This window comes from Amphiprion ocellaris, chromosome 14 (genome assembly GCF_022539595.1).
Source record: "Amphiprion ocellaris isolate individual 3 ecotype Okinawa chromosome 14, ASM2253959v1, whole genome shotgun sequence".
Classification (NCBI taxonomy): Eukaryota; Metazoa; Chordata; class Actinopteri; family Pomacentridae; genus Amphiprion; species Amphiprion ocellaris.
The window spans coordinates 34,070,371-34,083,710 of NC_072779.1; the positions used below are offsets into that span (position 1 = coordinate 34,070,371).

The 13,340-nt window shown below is 37.8% G+C and overlaps 1 protein-coding gene across 1 annotated transcript in view; it reads left to right on the forward strand.

Annotated features, from left to right (window-relative positions):
• The window catches only part of LOC111583864 (polypeptide N-acetylgalactosaminyltransferase 10-like), a 138,603-nt gene that overhangs the window by 117,602 nt on the left and 7,661 nt on the right, over positions 1 to 13,340 (forward strand). Inside the window, exons 9-11 of the mRNA XM_055017041.1 lie at positions 6,092 to 6,313; positions 7,142 to 7,258; positions 12,982 to 13,131. Of these exons, the coding sequence (XP_054873016.1) occupies positions 6,092 to 6,313; positions 7,142 to 7,258; positions 12,982 to 13,131 (489 nt within the window). The remainder of the gene's footprint in view (positions 1 to 6,091; positions 6,314 to 7,141; positions 7,259 to 12,981; positions 13,132 to 13,340) is intronic.

A 13,340-nucleotide genomic window follows, 5' to 3' on the forward strand; every position in this document is an offset into this window, starting at 1 on the left:
ACCTTTGCAGAACTTTAAAGATCTTTCTCTTCTTCTGCTACTCCAGTACTAAGACAGCAAACATTTTCTTTTACTATCTAAATGCCTGTAGTTTGTTCTTTAGAAGACTTTTCGGACTCTTCCATCATCAACATAAGATCTTGGTAGAAAATGAATTCATCTCTGGACAGAAATAAATGTTGTGGTATTACAGAAGATTGTCGAAATGATGCCGCAGTGAATGTGTGTCGTTCTCAGAGTTAAAGGCGGTCCAGTGAAATATTAGAGTGTTCAGCTTTTTCTTGGACGATCAGTGTATTTATTCCATCAAAAACTGCAGATAAAATCCCCAAAGATTCACTCTGAACTGGACGCCTCATCAACAATCCTTCATCACATCTCATGTCTCTCAGCTCTCAGTTCTAAAAAATGTCCATCCACAACTTACAGTTTCCCAATAATTAGCTCACATTTCTTCTTGTCCACAGGAGCTTTAACACTTGACCACAGCATGAGAAGTGTTAAAAAAAAAAAAAAGCTCATCTGGCCTGTAGCTGAATTATGCATGAGTCGGCCTCGGTCTGACACCTGGCTCTGTTTGGCTCAGCTGAATATGTAATTAAACCTCTTGGCCTCTGTTTTCGCCTCCTCGCTCTGACCATTAGCCCCTGGGTGAGGCCGCATTGAATACTGATATCAAACGGGCAGCAGATTTAACAATTCACAAACACTTACTGTACCTCGGGCTGCATGGAAGTTGGTTCTGTCCCGAGTGTCTTCCTCTGTGTTGTAGCTTAAAAAGAATCAAATGTAAAAACAGGCCTTTCTGTTGCTACTGGGTTGTTTCCTTTGACTGGATAACCGGTGAAGCTGTTTGCTGTCTGAACTGTAGTCAAGATAATCCTATATATAGCCTCAAAATACACTTATTATTGATTTAATTAGCTTATATAGCACTGACCTGCTGGTGAATGTGTGTTTTAGCTGCACTGATGGTAGAGAAACCAGAGTTTTTGCTGCAAAAACATGAAAATACATAAACAGAAGATGGTCTGAAATAGAAAAAATACTTCATTTAAATGTGTTTTCTCAAAGATGCAGAGAGAAAACAGTTTGAAGTGTTTGTTTTGAGAATGTTTTAAAAGAACATCAGCAGAAAGAAGCAGCAGAACAGACCTGACACTCAGTGGGAGCAGATACAGAATATTCTCTGCAGAAAGGTTTTGTAGTTTGCCGACTGTGAGAGGAGAAGGAAGAAGAGTTGTGGATGTTGTTTTGTTCTGGTTTGTGTGCATGAAAAAAGGTCATGAAAACGACACTTCTAGGGTTAACTATCTACAGACATCACCACTGTAGGATGTTTACAGTCCAAAGAGTCCATGTGGGCACAAATTTAGGCCTCCACTTTGTGGATTTTACTTATTTATTAGTAGATTGAAGCCAGTTGCAGCAGCCTTGCATATTTTTGAAGGAAAACTCCAAGTTTAGTTGGGAAAAAAGGGGAAAAGCAGTTTAATGTTTTATATTCTTTGTTTTTTCTGCAACAGAAGCATACAGAACTATGTTTTCTCATGCACTGTTACACCTTTACTCTGTGGAAGATGGAGTATCTCCTCACTCAGCTTCTTCTCAAAACAAGTTTTCATTTTAAGCGATACGGCGCATGCAACGTCGACATGCTTTCAGTCCAAAGAGTCCATGTGGGCACAAATGTAGGGCTTCATTTTGTGGACTTTACTTTATTTATTAGTAAGTTGAAGCCAGTTGCAGCAGCCTTGCATATTTTGGAAGGAAAACTCCAACCATAATCTGTTCAGTAAACCAGATTGTGGGGGTTTAGCTAGCAACGGGCACCATGACAAAGACTTCTATGAAGTGTAATGGCCTCCAACCAGAGTTTAGTTGGGAAAAAGGGGGGAGGAAGCAGTTTAATGTGTTGTATTTCTTGTTTTTACTGCACAAGAAACATACAGAACTGTGTTTTTTGTGTTTGGTTTTTGTTTTAATCTCCTTAGCCCACACAACATCGATGTAGTTGCAGTGCAAACCGTCCACGTGGTCACAAACTTTGGGCTTCAGCATGTTTCCAGAGGGATTGGTGCAGACACTTGTAGGCTTGTGTAGATGACAAAATGTATTTTATGCATTTCCCTGTAGACACAATCATGCAGAAAGCATATATTTGCCTTACAGGCGCTTCCACACTTGTTATTCCAAACCATGCTGTGGTACTTTAAAGCCCAAAGTCTGTAAGAATCCTAAAAGTCAAAGTCTCTTGACCACTCCTCCACTGATTTTTACCTTTTTTTGAAAATGTAGCACAAACTTGCTGGAGTCCTCTTTTAAAGAAAGTCAATAAAGAGTTTGGTCAGGATTTAGTTGTGGTTCGCCCAGAGATGCTTCGGTCATGGTCTAAAGACTCTCCGCCTGAGGTGAGAATTAAAGTCTTTCTTTTTCCCCGATGCAGCTTCGGTTGTTGAATTTGTCGACATTTTCTCGAGCAAAACATTTTTCTCTCACTTAATGCACAGAGGGGAAGAAAGAAAGAAGAATCGGGTACAGATGCCGAGAACAAAGGCCCTCCAGACAGAGTTTGTGTGCAACCTCCGACCCCTAAAACCCTCCGAGTCCAGCCGACATGCAGCAGATAGAAGCTGAACTCCACTTCACCCGCAGAGCTGTTTCTGGCGAGAAGCTTTTTTCCACCACATCTGCACCTCCGAGGGCTGCAGAGTTTGTTTGTAGTTTCCTGGGAGGCTCAGTGAAGCTGCTTTTATTTCACCGTCCACATCTGTATTCCCAGACATCCGCCTCAGACGCTGCAGTTTAGGCCTGAACACCTCCGAGGCTGCAGGCGGGTGGATGTTCCGTTACTCAAAATAAATCTGTACTGCTGGTAATTTAATGGAACTTTGGAGAACCTTAAAGAACATTTCACCTGCTTTTCAGACTTTCTGAACCCCGAGCATGGTGGCAGTGTACGTACCTTTTTATTTGGTGGTTCATGCGTTCATTTAAGCTTCTGAAATCCAAGTTTTTTACTCACTGTGGCTCATTTTTCACTGCAGTATAAAATCCTGCTCCTCTGTGGAAACAGAACAACCACGGCTAGAAGAATACGGAACTCAGAAATGTACAGTATACTGCGCAGTTTGACACAGTTCAACTGAAAAGTTCTTAAATTTTTGTCATGTGATTTTTGGTTGCAGCCGAGTCATTGATGATGTTTTAGTTACACAAAGAAACTCAAATTTTTTTTGTTTTTGACAGATTCTGGTTAGAGGAAGCAGTATCTTTTTTGTAGGTAATTATACATTTTATGTACTGTATTTAAATCATCCAAAACGCAAAATATTTGCTTTTCTTTTTTTTAAATAGATTGAAAATTGATAAATATATAATTTATTAATTTCTAAGATTTGTTAAATTACTCATAGTAATAAAATCACCGAAATAAAGCATCAATTTACATGTTAACCAAAAATCAAAACCAAAAATAAAAGCGATGTTTAATTTTATTAAATCTAATTTGTTCTTTTCTTTAACTCTAAAATTACACTATTTTTTACTATATTTAAATCATCAAAGATGTTATCTTACAGATATTTCATATTATTTGAAAAAATATTTATATTAATAGTTGAAAAATGGGAAACAAAATATTTTATTAAATGTTTATTTTCCCGATTTTGTTAAATTGCACACAATACATAATTAAATCTAAATGTTATTATTTTACAGATATGTGCTTTTATTTGAAATATATATATATTTACAGATATATTTACAGATATTTATGTTATTTTTCCTCTTTTTACAGTTTTTGAGTGCTGTGGTGTTATATTGTATTCCAACATGTTTTTTTTTTGTTTTTTCATGTCAGATTTTCACCATTTTTAAATATTTATATCGATTTTTAAAATTTATTTTATAGTGCGGCTAAATTTCTGTGTTCATTCAGATTTTCTTCCATGAAGCCTCAGCAAATGTTTCAGAGAAACGTATGAAGCCATGAGAGACCTAATTAGGCATCAGAGCTTCCTAAGAGCAAACATGTTAGAGAGACGAAGGAAAAGGAACGTTTTGCTCTTTTGTAAATGAACTCCAGTCCGTCGGCTTTCATGACTGCTGACGAGTCGCTGCTACGTTTTCATCAGTCGCCTCCCGGGAAGCGCTGACGGGTCTCATGTGATGACTCGCCTCATTTCCGCTCGCCGCCTTTTGATCATTTTGTCATGTCAAATCAATCAAAACACGGAGGACGACGGGATGCACAAATGAAGGCTCGGTCGGCGTTTCAATGGAGACACGATGCCCAGACAGCCGCTAACAAACCGCTCCACTGTCGCTCGGCTTTCAAGTGGATTTTACTCTCAGATAGAACATTCAACAGCCGCTGACACTCACACAGAATTAACAAGAGACAGAAAGCACTTTACTCATTCTGGATGATGCTTTTCTCTTAATTTTTTGACTTACTTTATATTGTAGAAACCTGAAGCTAACATAAAACGCTGAATATCAAGCTATCATCCACTGAAAATCAGATTAAATATGTCCACTATACCGGCAGTGTATGTTTGCAGGAAAAGAGCATCGTGAGGGTTTAGCTAGCAGTGGGCACCATGACAAAGTCTTCTGTGGTTGTTAATGACCTCCGAGCAGAGCTCATGAGCACACACTGGAATCAACTAGGCAGCCCAAATACTGTCCATAGCCTCCGTTCATGTTATCAATTAATCAATTAAGTATTGACTGACTCGACTGCAGATAATTAATGAATTAAATTTGCATCCATAGCATCCATTCACTAACTGTACTTCTCCCTTTATGAAAACTGTGACAGCAGACATAAAATTGAGCCCCAACTGGTGAATTTATCCTCATCAAAAAACAAAAAAAACCCCGTAAATTTACACATATTTTTTCTCCACCAAGGAACGTGGTGGTGTTATGTGACGATCAGAGTACATTTGTCTGTCTGTCTGTCTGTTAGCAGCATTATTCAAAAATGGATTAACAGATTTGGATGAAATTTTCAGGAAAGGTCAGAAATGACACAAGGACCAAGTGATTAGATTTTGGCAGTGATGCAGTTTATAGTCTGGATCCAAGGATCTGTTAAAGATTTCTGTATCATTGCCAGATAGCGGCACGGCGTCACTGTAACCATGACAACAGGTGAACGCTACATCAGCTGCCTGCTGATGATCACATGATTGTGATCCTACTATAAATCCACCGCTGAGGACTTATCAGGACTTATCCATCAGAAATGATCCAAGGAACAACTGATTAAATTGTGGGGGTGTTTCTGAGTCCCATCAATTCCTGCCACCTGCTACATATTTAGGTCACGTGATTCGGTATCCGTACATAACGTACACATGCAGAACATATGCCTGTGCTTAGCGCAAGGTCACTGTGTTTGTGGCTACATCTATATTAAATGGATACAGTCTATGGTGCCGTGATTTCTGACACGGATTTTTTAAAGGTTTCATCCATCGGAAACAATAGAACGACTGAGCAGCCTTGGAGGAGGACTGCGCTCTGAGCGCTTTTCTTGTTATATTAGTGATGGATCGAATGACTTTGTGTAATGCATCAACTCTTCATATTCTCTCAGCTCGGCGTCTTGAATGTCGTTGTGGTTTTATTGATTCATTGTACATCACCTGCTCAGCACCAAACTGAAGAGAAAGTTTAGCTGCTAGCTGTCACTCAGACTACAGGAAGTTCATATTGGCAAGCAGACAGCATTGTGGGAGTTTAGCTAGCAAAGGGACACCATGACAAAGACTTCTGTGGTTGTTAATGACCTCCGACCAGAGTTAATGTCTTTGATGCCAATTAAAATAGTTTGTTATATCCCAGGTCCATATGTGAAAGATAAGGATTGTTTGAACCAGAGACCATTCTGGAATGTGGGGGTTTAGCTACCAACGGACACCATGACAAAGACTTATGTGGTGGGTAATGACCTCCGATTAGGAGGTAGCTGAACTAGTAATCAACAGCTGCTGTAGTTTTCTAGACGTGGAAGCTTACTTTATTGTTTTCTAAAAGTCATTGTCAGTTAATAAGTTTTATTAAATGACTGTGATTCCAGAACTTGAAGCGTGTTGCTGAGGTTTGGATGGACGAATACGCTGAGTACGTCTACCAGCGTCGACCCGAGTACCGCCACCTGTCTGCCGGAGACATGACGGTCCAGAAGGAACTGAGGAACCGACTCAACTGCAAGAGCTTCAAGTGGTTCATGAGCGAGGTGGCCTGGGATCTGCCCAAACACTACCCACCAGTGGAACCTCCGGCTGCTGCCTGGGGAGAGGTGAAGGCAGCTCATGATCCCAAACGTCGCTTCAAACCTGCCGGTGGAGTTTAGGGTTCAGAGCCAGAAACTGTAAAAACAAAGATAGATGCTGGATTTGCAGCTTTATGAGCAACTGGAAGCTGCTATTCTGTCAGAGAAGCAAATCTGAGCTTGAAACCAGGACACTTAAACAAAATCACTTTATTCTGCATAACTCATTAAAATAAAATGTGCCAAAATAAAGGGTTTGTTGGAACCAGGTGAAGGATTATTTAACCCTCTGAACCCCAAAACCCACCGGACAGGTTTGACAGACATTATTATATATTATATTTATATACTTGTTAATGAATTGCCAAAAATGGCACCATTTATCAGAAAGAAACTGTAAAAAGAGAAAGAATCATCAGAATTTTACATTTGTGGTTTGATTTTATCTACAAAAATGATCAAATCCAAACTAAAAATTGTGATATTTAATCAAAATCACTTAATTCTACATGTCTTATTTTAAAATTTGCCTTTCATAAGTTGCCAAAAATGGCATCATTTATCAATCATAACGCAGAAAAACAAAAGTCAGATTTTTTTGAATTTATGATCTAATTTTATCAACAAAAATAATCAAATCCAAGCTGGATATTTCATCAAAATCATTTTATTCTAGATGTTACCTTTAAAAATTGCTTAAAAAACAGTTTGCATTTTGTAAAAACTGAAAAATTCTGCGCTCATCGATGCAACTGAAAAGCCGTGAGGGACTCAGCTGCGACAAAGACTCGCTTGAGAAGAATTCTGTGAGTTTTCGGCTGAACTGCAGGCTGTGTCTTCTGGGTGTGTTTGTAGATCCGGAACGCCGGCAGCGGCATGTGCATGGAGAGCAAACACTTCGTATCCGGAAGTCCGATCCGCCTGGAGAGCTGCGTGAAGGGAAGAGGGGAGGTGAGCTGGAGCCACGGACAGGTGAGCAAATAAATCACATAATGCAGGTAAAGAAAAAAAACTGGAACAGGAGCTGGAAGGAAAAAAGAAAAGACTGAACAATAAACTAAGAAACTCTAGTGGCAGACGGCACTCAGAAAAAACAAACTGACATAAGAAGGGTCTAAAAAGTAGAAAAACAATAAGATATGAGCCTGAAACGTTACTAAAATATAGTAGATAAACTACAATAAAACTAGACTAGAACATAGCGAGGTACTGAGTAAAGATAATGAAATATTGCACATAAAAAATGAGATCAAATTCTAACTATTGCACAAGAAAATGAAATGTTACACGATACTGAAACGGATTTTACTCAAACTATTAAGAAAAGTAAAACTACAAAATAATATTGATCTATTGTTCAGATCTAACTGTCCAATGGAGGAAAATAAGAAAATTAAGACAAGACTAGAACAGAAAAGTTAAAAATAATGCTGGCAGTGATGCTGAGTTAATAAGTAAAATCACATGTGATCATAAAATATTACACATGAAAATGAAATATCTGCTGAGAACAAACACAGTTTTCTACTCTGTTTAACAAATAAAGTGTTGAAAATTTGAAAAAATTATGTAAACAGATGCTGAACACATAGAAAAGCAGTAAGATAGAAGTCAGTACTTCACAAAAATACAATAAATCAGCTAAAATAAGACCAGAATAAAACAGTAAAATGAAATAATACTGGCAGTTACAGTGAGGTAATAAAGAATATCACAGCTGAAAAATGAGATATTGCACATTATATGGACAATTTGCTGCGTTAAAACTAAATGATAATAGTTTGTGTTACATCAGTTTCATTAAGTCGAAAAATCTTGCAAATTAGTATTATTATCGTTCAGATTTGGATGTTTCAGCTGTTAACTGAAAGTGACAAAAAAAACATGAAACAAACGTAGTTTTCTACTTTGGTTCACAGATAAAGTGCAGAAAATGTGAAAAGCAATAAGACAGAAGTCAGAACATTAATAAAATAAAATAAATCAGCTCAAATCAGACCAGAACAGAACAGTAAGAAGTGAAACTGGTAATTAAACTGAAGCAGTAAGTAAAATCACAGCTGAAAATGAGATATTGCACATTATATGGACAATTTGCCGCATTAAAACTAAATGAAAATAGTTTGTGTTACATCAGTTTCATTGAGTAAAATAATCTTGATATTATCACTCAGATCATTGAGTTTTCAGCTGTTAAATTAACTCAACATGAAGAAAATGTATTTTTCTACTCTGGTTGAAAGATAAAGTGCAGGAAAAAGTTTTTTTTTTTTTTTTTTTTTTTAAGTAAAAACACAAAAACTCGTGAAGAACGCCTCCAACTGGCCGCCAACCAGGCCGAAAGTGAATATTAACTTGGTAAATAAACAGCCAAATTCACTTTCTTCTGCTTGTTTGAGGCATATTTGAAAAAAACTTTTTTAAAGATGGGATTGTTTTGTTCAGTTTTCTCATTTCCATGAACTCCTCTCAATCCAAACTCGAAACTATGCCTCAAATTTAACGTAAACACGGTTAATCTTGATGTTTTCACTCTGTTAGGCTTTTTAAAATCAGTTCTAATTAGCTTCACGTTTAGTCTGAACTGGTTTTAACGTCCTCGGGTCCTTTTAGAGAGTTTTCAATTTAAACTAAATAAATTCCACTGCAGGTTTGTTTTCCTTTGCTGGTGTTAAATCAAACAGAAAAGATCTTTTATTTGCAGAAAAAAGCCTTGAGGATCTCCAAAACGTGAATTAATTCAAGAGAAAAACGGTAAAAAGTAACGAGGACGCTTTAGATCTTACAAAGTGTTTATATTTGTGGCTTTGCAGAATGATTCTACTTGATCAAGGACTTGTTGAATAGGTTTCTAGTTTCCAGAGAGACTCTCCGACCGGCTGGATAAGGACTGGAGATTTTTCTTTCTTATTCCGTCTTTAAGCTGCAGAATAAAAGATGTTTGTGGAGGAAAATCCTGGAGAGTTTATTCATAGATCTGCGACGTAAGCGATGAAAAGTTCTGCAGATCTGAGAGGCACCGAGGCGGCTGCTACTGCAAACAATGTGAAATGTGGCTCACTGATGATAAACTCATCGGTTCAAAGGGAGAAAAGTGCAGCAGAAAGAAGAAACTTGTGGGCAGAACGAGCTCGGCGAATCTGAATCAGACCTTCTGTGGGCGGAAAGAAAGAAAATCTATGGAACCAGAGAAGGAAAACACCGTTAACGTCCAGATCTGTGAGAAAACGAGTCTTAAAGTCCACATGTGGAATCCTCTGCAAAGCATTTCTAACTGTTTTAAGAGCAAAAATCTCTCCTCATGTGACCCAACATGTGAACATTAAGGTCTAAAAGTTATTCTGCATACAAAAGCAAAGTGTTAAATTACAGGTCTAGATTAGATAGTGTCTATTCTGACGTGACTGAGCAGACAAGTTGTCTCCATATTCATGTGGAATCTAAATGTGACCTTCTACCAATCACAATATAAACCAAAGATCAGAGAGAATCCTCAGAACTGATGCTGCCGTTGTTTGCATGAACTGCTGCTCTGTCTGTCACTTCTCCTCATCTCGGTAAAACTTACTCTCAACCTAAATATCTGAGTCTCCAGTGTGTCTGACCTCGTTCAGCTTCCACAACTTTTGTAACTACAGAGTCAGATTCTTGTCAAAACAACTTTTTTACAAGAGAACTTTTCCTAGATTTCACCACAAACCTGCAAAACTCAGACTCTTACTGCCGTCATTTTGTACTTCCTGTTAATATGTTCAAACTTTTCCAAAGCCAAAAAAACATGTCCTTCAAAAAATTAAAGCCTGTCTTAAATTACTGGAAATCAACTCAAAATTTGCTGAAATTTAGTTATTAAGATGCATGAAATAATTCAAAATGTTCTAAATGACTCGAAAGTTGTGCAAATTGACTCAAATTTTGTCAAAAATGACAAAAATGTCCAAAACGACTCAAAATGTTCTCGAAATTGGATTTTATGGATAAAAATTGATCTAAAACGGTCTGAAGCAAACCTTTAGAGTAGAGGTCGACCGATATATCGGCCGGCCGATATTTTGGGCCGATATATGGACTTTTTTCAATATCAGGCACCTGTACGGGCAGCTGCCGCGACCACTTTTCCCTTAGAAGGACCCCCAGCACTCAGAGAGCAGAGCATGATGGGAGCGAGTGAGCCAGGCAACAACAAGCCTCACTCCACACCTGCTTAGTTTGTAAAAAAAAAAAAAAAAAAAAAAAACAGGTAAGAGATTTGTTTCTTGGTAAGAGAGAAAGTGCAATGTTGATTTAGCCTTTAAAAGTCTTTACTGTGTGATCATCAAACTTTAAAAGTTAGCTGTTGAAGTTTTAGCGTCAGCCTCAGGCATACAAGCAAGTGAGAAAGTGAAAGTAAATCTGTGGATGCACTGTGTGTGTGTGTGTGTGTGTGTGTGTGTGTGTGTGTGTGTGTGTGTGTGTGTGTGTGTGTGTGTGTGTGTGTGTGTGTGTGCGCCTATGCCCAGAGCGAGGCTGCTACACATCCCTCATCTGCACACCCAGCGTCCCTATGTTTATATTATCTAATTATACTATATTATCGCGATGGTGGCCCGACTTGAAAAGTAGATCGTGGGTCCCACATTAGTAGGCACCCCTGATTTCCACAGACACCTGCAATAATCTCTTCAATCACACTGCTAACGCTGTCATGTCATCCTATCTAAACACTACGCTGAGCCATCACACATCTACCCTGTTTCTTCCCAATCAATGTATAAACTTCAGTTCAGTGCCAGAAGTGGAAACTAAGTACTATATTAGCACTATACATGAGTTAGTCTTAGTTTGATCCTGAAATGGAATATAGTGGTTAAGAAAAATCTGTGTAAAAAATGTATGTTGTGCAAGATTGCTCACATTTCATGTGAGAAAAAAGCTAAATACTGACTATATATTACAATTATTATCATACTGTAAGACTAAAATAGTGACAGATATTGGAAAAGAAATTAAACAGTCAATTAAAGGGCAATTATTCATTAATTTCTTACTCAACTGTCAATAATAATGGCACAAACTTGCCATTTTTACATATATATAATATTTATATACTTTTTGAGTTAAATTTATTGAAAAAAGTTTTATTTAGTCACTGAAGACACTTGAGAAATTACCGTTGATGCCAATTTCATATTAAACTTTTGTGTTTTATTTTGTGGTTTATCTAAAGATTTGTAATGTTTAACTTCACTACGTTATTTAATTTAATTAGCATTTGTTACAGTTTTTATTTTGTGATCATGTTTATCTTTTTTACTTGAACAAGCAATTGCACTTTCAGGTTACTTTTTAATTGTATTTTTTGTAAACTGTAAGTATTTTTTTTATGTTATTGTACTTTTCACTTTTTGTGTTCAATAAATGTTAGAGTTCTACTAGTGTATTTAATTTGTAATATATACATGTATATACTTTTAGTGTTTAAATTGCCTTTTGTAATCGATGTGCTTTAAAAAAAAAAAAAGGATATCAGCCTTAAAAATTGGCTTCTACAATCGGCTTTGGATATCGGCCATCGGCTGAAAATTTTTTTAAAAATCTGTATCGGCATCGGCCTTTGAAAATCCCATATCGGTCGACCTCTACTTTAGAGGCTCGTAGTCCAACTTTCTCACAACTTTTTGACCATGATGCAGATTTTCAGGAGGAAATCCAAAGATTTAGTGTTTTGCATCGTTGTTTACACTCTTTGTGTTTCACACCGTGGCCTCATCAGCTCCTTCGTTGTTCTTCGTTTGTCACGCCGAGGATCCTTAAACCGAGCTCATAACACGACCTTAATGGATCGAACGTCCCTCGTCTTGTTTCTGCAGCCGAACACGGCGCCTCGCAGCTCTGACAGTTTAATTTCTTTAATCTGAAGATGCATTGTCGTTTAATTTGTGTCACAGTCGCGATCTGCGTTCAGAGCCGGTGAGAAATGGATTCGCTGCAAATCACAGGAGGCCTCTGGCAGCCGTCGAGTGTCTGAGAACCAGATTTATACGCTTATTTTTGTTTTCAGATCGCAGGAAGATCACACGCCAGAGTTTTAGAAAAATAATGATGATGAAGCGTAAGCAGAAATATCACTCAGCTTTCATTTGCCAAAAGAAAAACTGGCTCAACTTTGTCTGGGTCGTTGTACTAAGTAGAAAATCTCATTTTAGTTGTCAGAGATGCCTTTTTAAACAGCAATATTAATCTAATTATTACATTCATGGTTGTTATTTTCAGTGCAGATGTGAGATCAACAAAAGTGCAGAGAAATGGAAAATATCTAAGCTGAGAAGCAGTAAAGGCAGCAGGAATATTACAAGATAAATATTTACGCTGTGTGTTTTTATTCAAATTTGTCTTTTAGTCGTTGGATTTTATGGATATAAATCGATCTAAAATGGCCTGAAGCAAACCTTTAGACGCTCATAGTCCAACTTTCTCCCAACTTTCTTGGCCGTGATGCAGATTTTCAGGAGGAAATCCAAAGGTTTAGTGTTTTCCATTGTTTTTTACGAAGGCTAAAGTACAGCTTAACTTTAAAAACACAGTAGATGGTATTTTGGTGCTTCGACTTTTAAAGACCAAACTGTTGAACATCCGTCTCGTCTGTTCTGCTATAATTGAAGGTTTCATTGCTGAGGAATTCTTTCTCAGAGTTTTTAACCCGTTTTTCTCTGCAGGTTTTCACGTTCGGCTGGAGAGAAGACGTCCGGGTGGGCGACCCGATGCACACCAAGAAGGTTTGTTTCGACGCCGTTTCCCACAGCAGCCCGGTGACGCTGTACGACTGCCATGGCATGAAGGGGAACCAGCTGTGGCGCTACAGGAAGGTAAAAGAACAGAGCAACATTAGCTTCATTAGCAGCTTAACGCAAAACAACCCCGGTTTACCGGAATCCATTTTCAAACACGACAAATTTGACTTTTTTTATGGTAACTAACAGGAAAACACTGTTTAACTGTTGGGTTTAAATGCACAATAGGATCACAGTGAGGTTCTCACTCCTTTTATTTTATATTTTGGAGCATTTGCAGCAAT